The sequence below is a fragment of the Phoxinus phoxinus genome (genome assembly GCF_949152265.1).
Source record: "Phoxinus phoxinus genome assembly, chromosome: 6".
NCBI classification, from domain to species: Eukaryota; Metazoa; Chordata; class Actinopteri; order Cypriniformes; family Leuciscidae; genus Phoxinus; species Phoxinus phoxinus.
In genome coordinates this window covers 19683882-19699013 of record NC_136881.1, presented here as the reverse complement: position 1 = coordinate 19699013, position 15132 = coordinate 19683882, and the positions used below count along the sequence as shown (strand labels likewise).

The 15132-nt window shown below is 35.2% G+C and overlaps 1 protein-coding gene across 4 annotated transcripts in view; it reads left to right on the top strand.

Annotated features, from left to right (window-relative positions):
• psip1a (PC4 and SFRS1 interacting protein 1a) overlaps positions 1-13713 on the top strand; it is a 148743-nt gene extending 135030 nt beyond the window's left edge. For 2 of the 4 annotated variants that reach the window (XM_079615994.1, XM_079615993.1), the window contains exons 10-15: positions 2597-2646; positions 2772-2830; positions 2997-3098; positions 3245-3443; positions 12575-12671; positions 12750-13713. In XM_079615994.1, the coding sequence (XP_079472120.1) occupies positions 2597-2646; positions 2772-2830; positions 2997-3098; positions 3245-3443; positions 12575-12671; positions 12750-12780 (538 nt within the window). In that variant the 3' untranslated portion in view covers positions 12781-13713. Of the gene's footprint in view, positions 1-2596; positions 2647-2759; positions 2831-2996; positions 3099-3244; positions 3444-12574; positions 12672-12749 lie in introns of all 4 variants that reach the window. The other 2 variants (XM_079615992.1, XM_079615991.1) reach the window with 1 other exon arrangement.
• The last annotated feature ends 1419 nt before the right edge of the window (positions 13714-15132 follow it).

Here is a 15132-nt window from a genome sequence, read left to right as displayed (position 1 = left end):
ATGAAATTTCTCTGTAGTAGACTTGTTTCTGTTTGCAATAGCCCTATCCACCTTATTCCTATGCCCCATGACATTTTGGGCGAATCATAGGAGTAACTTCCGTTAAGCTGTGTAAACAATCAGTGAAAGGTTCTTTATATATACAATAATACGTTTTTTTTTTTATTGGGTACAATGAGATGGCTTTGTTCTACTCACCCTTCAACCATCAAACATTAAAAGGACATTTAAAAGTGTAAAAGCATCAAAAACAGACCAAGAATAACCCCAAAAGTGTGATTCTTTCCACAGCAATAACGGATAAGTTAAATATCACTGTAGTAATATATATCTGTATTGTGTAATATACGTTGCCTTAATCAAAAATGTTCATTAACTTCAGCATTGCTTGATACTATTTCAAAGTGATTTCTGTCATTTTGACAGATAATAAATTGTATTTACCTGTGAAAACAAACCTGGAATGAGACGTGAGGATTTGAAGAGAAAAACTAGAGATTCTTTGTGCATTCCAGTGAATTATTATTGGGATATATCGTACATTAAATTGGGAGAACAGACCACAAATGTGCAGTATATGTTGTCCTTTTTCATACTATTACAGCAGAATGCAAAAGGAAAAAAGAAAATAATCATGCGAAGAATGCAGCGACTGAAAAGAACTCTTGCCATAGATATTCTTGTTATAACATGTCACAATAAAATACGATGTTACGTTATTCTCATGATGTCTAAAAATAAAACGTGAAGGAAAATTGACAGCTCATTAAGTCAAACTGACGGATAAGCTTCATTTGTAGGGCAACCTTATGATTTCAGTGATTTACGTTTCAGTCTTTTTGAATGGAAGTTCCCCAAACCGGAAGTGCCACCCGGTGAATTAACTGGGTTAATTCAAAACGCAATAAGCTTGTCAGGAATAAGGTGGTTACTGTAACATGGTGTAGTTAGCCGTGCTGTGCAACGCTGGTAAAATGACTACCCTCTTGTTCACTGATCCATTCTCTGCTATTTGCTCACATGCTCTGATAATAATAGCTTTGTAGGACAATACTTTTATTTTGATAATTGATCAAAAAATAAATGTGTTAAATCTGATTCTGATTTAACACCGCCAGATTTAAAGGGGTGGTATAATGCCCTTTTCACAAGATGTAAAATAAATCTCTGATGTCCCCAGAGTGTGTGTGTGAAATTTTAGCTCAAAATACCCCACATATATTTTTATATATTATTTTAAAGTTGTCACTTTTTAAACAAACCAGATCAAGAGCAGAAACGAAATAAAGTGCATAACTGAAAAATAAAGCATAGGCTCAAAACTAATACAGCACAGCGCATTGCCCATTAGGCTCCAATCCTTTTTTCTCGTTTTCCATTTTTAAAAAAATGCTGCCCACTGCCGATGTCTTTGTTAACGTGATAGAAGAGGACTGACTATGAATTAAACGCTCTAACAACTAAATAAATAATATTCAGCAAACCTTCTAGTAGCCTACTTTCTTCAATCTGTCTCTCTTCTCCAGTGGGTTGGGCTAATCCAAAAGAAGTGCAAACAAGGGGGGTGTTCTGAAGACAGACTGTTACCTGTGAAACAGGGGTGCTCTAAAAAAAAAACCCATTAGCAATTAGTGCTTTCCACCTGATAAAATGAACGCGGCAAAACTGATGAAATGAACGCAGCAAAAAAACGACCAATCAGAATTTTGGTCGAGCCAGAACGTATCAACCAATAATCGACTAATCGACTGGGAGATTACAGCCCTACAGGTTACATAAGCCCCTTTCACACAGACTTTCCAGAAAATACACGGATAATTTGTCCCGGGATCGTTTGATTTTGGTTCATTCACACTGCCAGTGATTTTCCGGGATCTGTGAGTGCGTTCACACATATCCCGGTAAGATCCTGTAAAGATACGTGACGTTAGGATGAGACGTGTAACGTACGCGTCGAAAACATGTACACTAACGCATCGCGTACCGTTCCACAAAGCTGGCGAACGATCTCAGCTTCAGTACAGATAGTAAGGAGCTCCCTGGTCTCTACTTCGTTCCAGTTTGCAGTCATTTTTTCGTTCTTTCTTTGTTGATGACGAACACAAACTTCCTTGTAAGAGCAACAGAGTCGTGCGATGGCACATGCGTCATCACTACGACACACCCCTTACGGCATTGATCCTGGCTTGTCTTAGTGTTATAAGTCGGATATCATTCACTCACTGCACACTATTGAGTAGTTTTAATAAACAACTTTTATTTCAGTAGTTTTAGGACAGCTTGAGTCCTAATACTACATTTATACTACACTGACATTGTTTCTTTATATTGTTTATTTTCATATGTTATGAGTTTTCATTTAACATAATTTAAGTTGAAATTACTTGTACAACCATGTTGATTATACTTGAAAAATGTTTTAGGGTGCACCCTTAGTAGCAGTATTTTAGCATGTTTTTTACACCCCTATAATATCACATTTTAACAATTTTTGTTTAATGAATTTTATATAGCGAAGCAAAACATGAATTCCTGCTCTAGATCTTTATTTAAAAATCATCAGATGGTTAATAAGTATCTGATTATTTTTCTGCAGGTTAGAAAAAGATGGAAAGAAAGATGATAGAAAAGGAGACAAGAGAAAAGGTAAGACAATAAATGGTTAAATGCTATGCAGTCCTTAGATAATCACCTATTATCTAATTGTAATGATATTGGTTAGTACATTGTATTTTACTTTTTCAATTCTTCAAATAAAGAAGTTTCTGCAGAGTCCAGACTGCATATGTTGCATGGGGAGATTAAAACATCTTTAAAGATCGATAACCTTGTAAGTACAGACTACAGTTCAGAAGTTTTTCATTATTGCATATAGCTTTTAAACCTTATTTGTTTAATGACATCAGTTGACATTATCTATTTGAACTTAATGTATTAACCTTGTTGTTGATTTTTAATTCTGGGCATGCAAGTAAATGCACACTCTCTTTTCTTAGGATGTAAGGAAATGTTTAGTGGCATTGGATGAGTTGAGTTCACTGCATATTACTACTCAACATCTTCAGAGACACTGTGAACTCATAACTACTCTTAAAAAGGTATGATTAAAAAATTGTTTGGGTCAGCATTGGACAGTTGTCAAGTGTATTCATTACTATTGCACACCACTTGCAACAGAAACAACACACTTAAAATAAAATAAAAGTTAACTGAAACTAATCATAGCTTTATACTTTCTTTAAAGGTCCGCAGATTCAAAGCCAGCCAAGATGTGATGGACAAAGCCACAATGCTGTATAATAAGTTTAAAAGCATGTTTTTAATGGGAGAAGGAGAGTCAGTGCTCAGTCAAGTGCTCAATAAAAGTCTGACTGAACAGAGACAGTTTGAAGAGGCCAAGAGGGGAGTGCTAAAACACACAGAACAGACCAAAGAGCAGAAAGGTAAAGAACTGACTGCCACATGCTTGATTTACAGCTTTCGTTTACATTCCATTTCATTCTAATTGATGTAATTGTAATGTACAATTCATTCCATGCCGAACTATCACATCGATAATAAAAACAACAATAAAAAGTGCAAGTACTAGACTTCAAATAATAAGGAAAATTCTAATGTAAAGCAGCATTCTGTGGAGATTTGTGCTGGGGAAACAGGGCAAAATACATTTATACTATTATATAACCATTTGTATGTTTTTGGAATATGAATATTATATATAAACAGTGTTTAGCATAAGTGAACACACACATGCTAAAGTTGACTAAATAAAGAGGAATAAAAAAATAATCTTTTGGAAATTGATCTTTATGCCTTCCAAAAAATAAGGGAAAACTCCAACCTTTAAGGACACAAATTTCCTTTGTGAATGAATAATGTATCGTAAATAAATAAATGTTCTTCCTTAAAATACAGGGTGCATAAGTCAGGGACACCCCTATGTTAAATTTCCATAGAGGCAGGCAGATTTTTATTTTTAAAGGCCAGTTATTTAGATCATACTATGCATCCTGATAAAGTTCCCTTGGCATTTGGAATTAAAATAGCCCCACATCATCACATACCCTTCACCAGAGATTGACATGGGGTACTTTCCATAAGATCATCTCTCAATGCAAATTAAACCAGCTATTAGGCTAACTGAAATAAAACCATGCCAATCTCTAGGTATATGTGATGATGTGGGGCTATTTTAATTCCAAAGGCCAAGGGAACTTTATCAGGATGCATAGTATCCTGGATCCATGAAATAACTGGCCTTTATAAATAAAAATCTGCCTGCCTCTATGGGAATTTAACACAGGGGTGTCCTGACTTATGCATCCTTTATTTTAAGGAAGGATTTATTTATTTATTTACAAAACATTATTCATTCACAAAGAAAATTGGTGTCCTTAAAGGTTGGAGTTTTCCTCATTGTTTTAATTAAGGCATTTAGCTCGATTTCCAAAAGATGATTTTTTTTTTAGCATGGGTGTGTTCACTTATGCTAAGCACTGTATATATATATATACATATATATATATATATATATATATATATATATATATATATATATATATATTAGTGGTGGGCATAGATACATTTTTTAAATCTAGATTAATCTCACTGTAATCTTGGAACTAATCTAGATTAATCTAGATTAAAATGGCTCATTTGAATTCTGCCGAAGGCATTCAGAATATGTGTGCTACCCAAATAATGACTAAAAGGAAGTCTTTGAGAACGGGTTTCTCAAGCCAGGTGGCACATTAGACCAGGGGCTCATCTCCTGTTTCCAAAATGCATCACAAACTGCTTGAGAAAGCTGTTCTACTATGATAATTGGTGTTGAAAACGGTCGCACACCGGACGAGAAGCGTCGCATCACGCAGGGCCACGTTTTTAAAATTCAAACACATTATTCTCTATGAGTGTACACACGGCGCCCAGCAACGGCTCAGGACAGTGTTTAAAATCCTGCCGCGCCACAGAGCACCATTTACATAGTTTTATATTAAATTTACATTTATTTGTCTCAAATCGTCGTTAATGTATATACTGACTTAACTCTGTGCTGCAATATACATTTAGTTTTACATTCATTCACAGAAATCAGCTGCTTGAATGAAAATTGCTGATGTTATCGGATTTTCAGGTGATTTTTGATTTTATTTGATATTTTCAATTCATTCAGTTAACGATAACGGACGCTCTGAGATAAAGTGTTCAGATTGCAGACTTAGCAACGATTGTATTTAATTGTACAGTACAATCATAACATAGTACAGAGTAAGACATTATCTTAATTCCATAATGTCCTTAAACATAACAATTTTGCTGGCCATTAACTGAGAAAGTGCCCGTTCTCTCGAGTTGTCCTAGACGCGACGTGGCGCTGCGCTTCTCGTCCGATGTGCGACCCCCTAATCTTGTCGAGGTTTCCATTGGGAAGCTTCTTAAAAATAAAATTTCCCTGAAGCAACCCCGGTGACTTCATAGCTGCATCCATGTTAGCACGTCACGTTTGATGTGGTACTTTCACAGTAGGCATTACACACAGGTTCGAAGACTCGTTCTCGCCCCCTACAGTGCAATTCGGCTAGGTATACATCTGCGCTAAAATATTAAGGTGAAAGTCATCATAGCTTGTGTAGTATAGACCCAGCTCCCAACCGAACTTTGAGAATAGATTAACGGCAATATTTTTTTATCGCCCGATAAGAGTCGCACGTAAACGCAGCACGTTAACGCCGATAACGGCCCACCACTAATATACATACTGTGTATATATATATATATATATATATATATATATATATATATTAGGGCTGTCAAAGTTAACGCGTTAATTAGGCGTTAACGCAACATCATATTAACGGCACTATTTTTATTAACGCAGCGCGGATTTTCAATTTGACCCGTGGCCCAACTCCTAGTTGGAGAAATGGAGATACACCGCGTTGCCAACTTAGCGACATTGCAGACACCTTTAGCGATTTTTTTTCTCTTCAATAAAGCGTCCAAACCTTTTGTTTCTGAGAATCGCCGGTGCTCTCCCAGCACGCACGCACCTCTCTCTCTCTCTCTCTCTCTCTCTCTCTCTCTCTCGCTCGCTCTGCGTCTCGCGCGGTACAGAGGAGCAGCGCTTTAATTCAGTTAAACACAGATATTATGTTGCTTCTCTAATTTTACATGCACTTATAGCAGAAATCACAGCACAGATATTGTCTTCATCGTATGTGTATTGATTTCATCAGACGACGGCTCGATTATCAGGATTGTTGTGCAGATTAACATCTTGGAAGGGAGAGCTGGTTATGTTTAATGGGTCGCGTTTCAGTCACTATTTCATATTCATTCCGTTGTTTGACAACAGAAACAGGAAAATATACCAATGAAAACAGTTTTATTGAGAATTTAGCTTCATGAAAATGGGCACAGAGAGAGACAAACTAATGTAATAATAAATAATAAATGTACATTTAGCATTTTCAGAAGAGCTGGCCTGTCATGCAAAAATCTAAACATGTTTGTTTAAGTAAATTGCTCAGTGCAAAGAAAGAGAAGTAATGGGAACCTGGTATTTCTTTATTCTTTCTTCATGTGTCTAATAGACATGAACAAGTTCTTTGAAAAACATCTATGACCTTTGAAACATGTCTCGTCTTCATGCTCTATGTTGACTATGGTTTCAATAATAAACATACATTTGCATAAAGCATCCATATTTATCCATGCCCATAATGATTAGAGTATTACAAACTTGAAAAGTATTAATTTAAGGTACATTTAGAACAAATAAAAACTGTGCGATTAATCGCGAGGTAACTCATGGCAAGCATGCGATTAATCGCGATTAAATTTTTTAATCGATTGACAGCCCTAATATATATATATATATATATATATATATATATATATATATATATATATATATATATATATATATATATATATATACATATATATATATATATATATATATATATATATATATATATACATATATATATATACACTCACCAGCAATTTTACTTGCTAATACTGGATACCTACTTTTGCCTTCAGAACTGCCTTAATTCTTTGCGGCATAGATTCAACAAGGTGCTGGAAACATTCCTTTGAGATTTTTGACCATATTGACATGCAATTGCTGCAGATTTGTCAGCTACTCATTCGTGATGCGATTTGAATGATATCTGGTGACTGTGGAGGCCAGTTGAGTAGTGAACCCATTATTATGTTCAATATACCAGTTTGAGATGATTTGAGCTTTGTGACATGGCGCTTTACCTTACTGGAAGTAGCCATCAGAAGATGGTCTGTGGTCATAAAGGGATGGACATGGTCAGCAACAATGCTCAGATAGGCTGTGGCGTTTAAACAATGTAAAATTGGTACAAAGGGGGCTAAAGTGTGGCAAGAAAACATCCCCCACACCATTACAGCACCACCAGCAGCCTGAACCATTGATACAAAGCAGGATGGATCCATGCTTTCTTGTTGTTTACACCAAATTCTGACTCCACCATCTGAATGTTACACTCATCAAGACCAGGCAACGTTTTTCTAATCTTCTATTTAGGGATGCATTTAAAAAATACAAGCCAATATCTAAATCTATCTACGTATATCTATATTGGGGGTTAAGATCAAATACACTAATTACAAGCATATATAAATACAGTATAAACAAGTTACAAATAAAGTAAGGTCTAACTGTAGTGTATTCTGTTACATACATGTAATAGTTAGGCCTAAATGTAAAATAACACTAGAGTGTTCACTGCATAAATTAAATATAGATTAATCTTTGTTAAAGAAGCTGTGTTTTGTTGTTTGATTAACATTAATGATTCAGCAGTAGGTATTTATAGGTTGCTGTCACTTTAAGACCGAATGCACGGATCCAATATAATGATACACATCTGATTCCTTTCTCAAATCTTGACGTTCACTTAAGACATAACTGACTGTGTTTATGAGAATTTGCCGAGACTGGTGTTTTGACAATTTTGTGAGTATGTGTCCGTTCAAGCGCACAGAGATTCAAAAGAGGAATCAGTTCATTTAAGATCCTGAAAACACAAATGAGAACTTGTGTGCGCTGTGAGAAGATTGCGAGCGCACTCATCTGAAGCACGCATGCGGAAACGTTGGACAAATTCACACAAAATGATGTCAACATGCCCATCTTAGTGAGTATCCTAGCAGGCATATTAAATTAAGTCTTATGTGAATGAAACGGTCGAGGTCGGTGGCATTTATACAGTATTTAATTTAACAATTAAATGTATAATATTCAACAGTAATATTGATCTGCCTGCATTGAAACCATTATATGAGAACTGAACTGAGCTGGCCAATGACATCACGGTTTTCTCCAGAGCGGCTATATATATAAATTAACTAAATTAATACATTTACATTTACATTTATTCATCTAGCTGACGCTTTTATCCAAAGCGACTTACAAATGAGAGCAATAGAAGCAATTAAACTAACAGTAGGACAACAGTATGTAAATGCTATGACCCTTCGCAGGTCAATCTAACGCAGGATTTATTATTTTTTTTCTTTTCTTATAAAGATAGAATAGTGGAGAAAGAGTTAGTGTTACTGGATCAAGTGCTGTCGAAAAAGATAGGTCTTCAGCAGTTTTTTAAAAATGGCTACAGACTCAGCAGCTCTGATTGAGTTAGGCAGACCGTTCCACCAGCAGGGAACAGTCATGGTAAAGGTCCGAGAAAGAGATTTTGTGCCTCTTTGAGATGCCACCACAAGACGCCGTTCGCTTGCAGAGCGCAAGTTTCTGGATGGCACATAAGTTTGAAGTAATGAGTTTAGGTACAGGGGAGCAGTACCAGTGCTTGTTCTGTAGGCAAACGTCAATGACTTGAATTTGATTCAACATGTTTACAACAAAAATGAAACATCACTGAGCTTACTTGTTAAACAGCTTAGAAGCAGATCTCCTAGAAGTGGTAAATGCCTCACTTCTCTCTGGGAGTTTTCCAAACTCCCTGAAAACTGCAGTTGTCAAACCCCTCCTGAAAAAGAGCAATCTGGATAAGACTATATTAAGCAATTATAGACCAATCTCAAATCTTCCTTTCATTGGCAAGATCATTGAAAAAGTTGTTTTCAATCAGCTGAACAAATTCTTAAGCTCAAACGGATACTTTGACAATTTTCAATCTGGTTTCCGATCGCATCACAGCACAGAGACAGCGCTCATAAAGATAATTAACGATATTCGCTTAAATACTGATACAGGCAAAATATCAGTGCTGGTGCTACTCGACCTCTGTGCTGCATTTGACACTGTCGATCACAACATACTTCTTGACACGCTGGAAAACTGGGTGGGGCTTTCTGGGATAGTCCTAAAATGGTTCAGGTCATACTTAGAAGCGAGAGGTTATTATGTGAGTATAGGAGACCATAAGTCTGAGTGGACATCCATGACATGCGGAGTCCCTCAAGGCTCAATGCGCCACTCCTATTCAACCTGTACATGCTTCCAATGAGCCAAATAATGAGAAAGAACCAAATCTCTTACCACAGCTATGCAGACGACACACAGATCTACTTAGCCCTATCGCCAAACGATTACAGCCCCATTGACTCACTGTTCCAATGCATTGATGAAGTAAACAGTTGGATGTGCCAAAACTTTCTTCAGTTAAACAAAGACAAAACTGAAGTCATTGCGTTTGGAAACAAAGATGAAGTTCTCAAGGTGAACGCATACCTTCACCTCTAGAGGTCAAACAACTAAAAATCAAGTCAGGAATCTTGGTGTGTCTCTAGAGTCAGACCTTAGCTTCAGTAGTCATGTCAAATCAATAACTAAATCAGCATACTATCATCTGAAAAATATTGCAAGAATTAGAGGCTTTGTTTCCAGTCAGAACTTAGAAAAACTTGTGCATGCTTTCATCACCAGCAGGGTGGATTACTGTAATGGACTCCTCACTGGCCTTCCCAAAAAGACCATAAGACAGTTGCAGCTCGTACAGAACGCTGCTGCCAGGATCCTGAGCAGAACCAGAAAATATGAGCACATCACACCAGTCCTCAGGTCTTTACACTGGCTTCCAGTCACATTTAGGATTGATTTTAAAGTATTATTACTGGTATATAAATCATTTAATGGCCTAGGTCCTCAATACATTGCAGATATGCTCACTGAATATAAACTAAACAGATCACTCAGATCATTAGGATCACATCAACTAGAAATACCAAGGGTTCACTCAAAGCAAGGGGAGTCCGCTTTTAGCTATTATGCCAGCCGCAGCTGGAACCAGCTTCCAGAAGAGATCAGGTGTGCTCCTACAGTAGCCACATTCAAATCCAGACTCAAAACACATCTGTTTAGCTTAGCATTTACTGAATGAGCACTGTGCCATTGTGCGTCCGACTGTTTGCACTGTATTTTATTTTTTATTCTAAACTGTTTTAATTATTCTTATTTCTTTTGATTATTTTAATTTCTTCTATGTAAAGCACTTTGAATTACCATTGTGTATGAAATGTGCTATATAAATAAACTTGCCTTGCCTTGCCTTACTTAAGTGGGACAGTGACGCTATTTTCCTCTGTAAACAAACTTTGTTGCATTATTAGGGCCCAAGCCCTGAAAGGACGAAGGCCCTATTGTTTTCCTTATAGTCTTGATGGAAATAGGGGTCCACGAGCACCCCCCAGCTTTTTTTATGACACCTGATTTTTTTAAATCCTTCTATTTTGACCATAGATGGTCAAGATGTTGTAAAATATAACAAACAACAATTTCCCTGGGTCAGAATTGTATAGAAAAATGTGTCCATTTGTCTCTGTAAGTTGGTTACATCAAAAGTTTGGTGCAAAGGGTTAAAAATAAAGCATTTTGGACATTATTATTTTAAAATAGACACTTGAATGATAAAGAAATGACAGGTTGTGGGAAAAAAAAAAAAATCACACTATGCGCTTTAAGAAAATGAAAAAATAGTTGATCCTCTACACATCTTTGGGCATTTTTGGCTATATTTGTCCAGAAATAGGGTCAATTTGTTGTCAAATGTCAAAATGAACCATTCCATTAAATTCATGGGGTCAGAATTGTATGGGAAAATGTGTTCATTTGTCTCTGTATGTTGTTTACTTTAAATGTTATGCCACTTTCTATATAATTTTTAGATTTTTCGGGTTCCGGTCGGGTGCAGCAAAGGGTTAAAAATGAAGCCTTTGGCACATTATTTCAGCTTGGTACCTGGCAGATTCTGAAAATAGACACTTTAAGGATTTAAAAAAATCAGGTGTCATAAAAAAAGTTGAGGGGTGCTTGTGGACCCCTATTTGCATCCAAAATAAAAGTTTGTGTTTACATAATATATGTGTGTGTACTGTGTATAATTATTTATATAAAAACACACACAATCATGTATATATTTAAGAAAAATTGGTTATATTTGTATATTTATATATGATATAAATGCTAATATTTCTTAAATATATACATGAATGTGTGTGTATTTATACATAATAATTATACACAGTAGACACACATATATTATGCAAACACAAACTTTTATTTTGGATGCGATTAATCGCGATTAATCTTTTGACAGCCCTAATATATATATATATATATATATATATATATATATATATATATATATATATATATATATATATATATATATATATATATATAACAAAGTCGAGCTGCTTGAATTTTTGCACCAAGAATGGCATAAAGTCACCCAACATCAATGTGAAAGACTGGTGGAGAGCATGCCCAAGACGCATGAAAGCTGTGATTGAAAATCAGGGTTATTCCACCAACTATTGATTTCTGAACCCTTCCTAAGTTAAAACATTAGTATTGTGTTGTTTAAAAAAGAATATGAACTTATTTTCTTTTCATTATTCGAGGTCTGACAACACTGCATAATTTTTGTTATTTTTACCAGTTGTAGTTTTCTGCAAATTAATGCTCTAAATTACAATATTTTTATTTAGAATTTGGGAGAAATGTTGACAGTAGTTTATAGAATGAAACAAAAATGTTAATTTTACCCAAACACATATCTATAAATAGTAAAACAAGAGAAACTGCTCATTTTGCAGCAAGGTCGTTAACAAAAACGAACGGAAAACCCCCGAAAACTAGGTGGGAAAAAACATTGTTGTTAACTGATATATATATATATATATATATATATATATATATATATATATATATATATATATATATATAATTTAAAACATGCAAATTATTAACTCCATTTAGAGGGGTAATGACGACAATTAGTATTGTGACATAATTTTAAAACATACTGTAATATTCGACCGTTATAATGATACAAGGCCTGGAGACCCAACTAACACCATGCGAACAGTATGAAAAAAAAACAGCAACTAATTTTTAAACTAAACCACCCACCACCAATCTATCACAACATATTTCTTTGAAAGTTTCTTTGGCTTAAAATGTATACATTTATGCTGCAAAATGTAATTCCAAACATAATTCCAAAGTGTGTATATGTCAATTATTTTTTGGGTAAAAAACATAAAATCTTTGTTTGTATGTGTACAGATACCAAGATTTTGAATGGAGACTTCAACCCTGAAGAGGATGCTGAGACAAAGAGGGAGACATTTGGAGAGAATATCTTGTCTGTTGTGAAAAACAAGTAATACAATCTTTTCAGATTTCCATTAAGTCCTAAATTATTTGCTTCTAGCAGTCTGACAAAAAAATCTTTTTTTAGTGTGACTAATTCTACGGAGGAGTCTGTCTGAAGATGTTGTTTGTTCACTGAAGAGCCACCAGTTGCCAAGCGGAAGATCATGTCCATACAAGCACCCTACAGATAATTATTTTTTGCACACTCTGTAAAGACAAAGATGCTTTCCCAGATGGCAGTTATTCTGTTATAACTGTTTTCAGCTAAATGCAATTTATTCCAGAGAGCTCTGTTAGAATTGCTGTTAACCAATACAACTAGGCCATTAAAAAAATAATAATAATAATAATTTTTGTGCCATTTTTTTAATAGCAGATACATTAGCGTCAAAATATATTTGTGATATTTAGCATTCCTACTTGGTGTATATGTTTTACATTTAATTTTTACTGTAGCTTTGTTCTGCTGTTGCATCTCTAAAATTCTTTATTTTAATACAGGCAAATTAAGTTGATTTTCAGTATTCATATTCATAAGACTGCTGTCATAAAAACTGTTTTAGTCTTAATAAAGTAGTGTTTACTTCAGAAACTTTTCTTTTAACCATCTGGTACTGTTTGGTCATTAGCGACCAAAAAAATCAGTTTTTCATAAGAAAGTTGGTAAATTTTGTGGCATTTGCTATCTGAATTTCAGCAGAGTAATGGTGATTTTTACGCACTATGCACCTCAGGTCCATACTCGGTCACTTTTACGTGGTCTTCTGCTTTGTTTCTGCTATTCCTAAACCCTTACAGTTTCAAATAATACCACTTAAAGTTGACCGTGGCATATACTGTATAGCAGAGATTAAAATTTCACAAACATATTTGTTGCAAGGGGGGCATCCTATCACATTACCACGCTCGAAGTCACTTAGCTCTTCAAAACGACCCATTTTTTCACAAATGTTTGAAAATGCCTGAAAAATCAAGTTCTGTTTTTTTTTTTTTTTTTTTTTTTTACATTTTTATTCAATGTTTGAATAAAATTAAAGGGAATACAATTCTCTGAGTTGTGAATGTTTTTTTCAGTTTGTCTTTTATTATTGAGGGTTAACACCCCAGGTAGTTAAATTTTGATCATAAAGAGATGTATCATCATATGATTTTCATATTCCACTGCAGTGTCCATAATGTCTGTGGGACTTTTATGTGAGAGAATGAACATGAATTTATAGAAATAGCATTGATGCCAAATAAAACATATAAAATAACAGATATATGAATTAAGAATACAATGCTCAAGTATAAGTATTTTAAAGTAAGTTAAAGTACTGGTTAAAGTCACAGATCCTTAAATATTTCTGAGCAGATTAGGGATGTCAATTTTCACAGATTCCCATGATCGATCGTCGTTTAAATGAACGATCAATTAATCGATTAATCCTTAAAGGGGTCATGACATGTTTTTTTTTATTTTATTATGTTCCCTTAGGTGCAATTATAGTATACTATAGTTTTTTTTACAAAAAACTTTTAAAATGTAGTGATTTATGACCTTTTCCCACCCTGTTTCTCATCCTCTGATTCAAACAGTCTGTTTTGGGGGTGTTTCCCCTTTAAGAGTTCAGTGTTAACGCCCACTGTTATGATTGGCTAACGTCAGTGCCTATGCATCAATTATTAACGCCCCCAGCCAGAACATTTGCGAATCAGCGTATTTAAAAAGTAGTTTAATGTTTTAAATACATTACTTACAGTTTGCGTCGTCGTTGTTGAGCCCAGAATAGTCGGCACGGACTTATCTTTGAGCAACAGTTTTCTGGCAAAGCCAGCATCATTTTGGGATTTGTTCTCAATACAGTCATCCTTCAAATGGACTGGGACGTCGGCAAACAAATAAAGTGCATCGATTTTTCCCTGACGACTGGATCTTTCGCAGCGTATTCAAAGATGTTGTTTGTCCACAGCCAGGAACAGCACATCTGCGTGGCATCGTCATTTCCCTGAATGTTGAATATGGATGTGCTCTCCCTGGAACAACGCACTGAAGACGGCAACTAAACCCAATGCATTCACAACGATTTAATACAATAGTGTTCTCATGTTATGTAATATGTCAGTCCCAAATTATTCATCGTTATTATTAGTCGCGCATTTCTGTTTGAGCTGCGCGCGCTGAATGAATAGGCTACCGTTAAACTGGAGCACTTAGTTTGCTAGCGCGTTATTTAAAGGATAATTCCGGTATTTAACACCTTGAGTCTATATTGTAGTTTGTTTTGGATAAACAAGAGTGGTGGACAACATTTTTTTGACAATGGTTCCTCTCTCGAGTTTTTGACTATAATAGAATTGGCCATGGACCCATTTAACATTGGAGTCAATGGCCATGTCCGAAAATGTCATTAAAACAGCCAATAATGTTCGTTTACAAAACTGTTAAACTCACCGAGTGGTTAGTGGTGTTCGTTGATAATTATAAA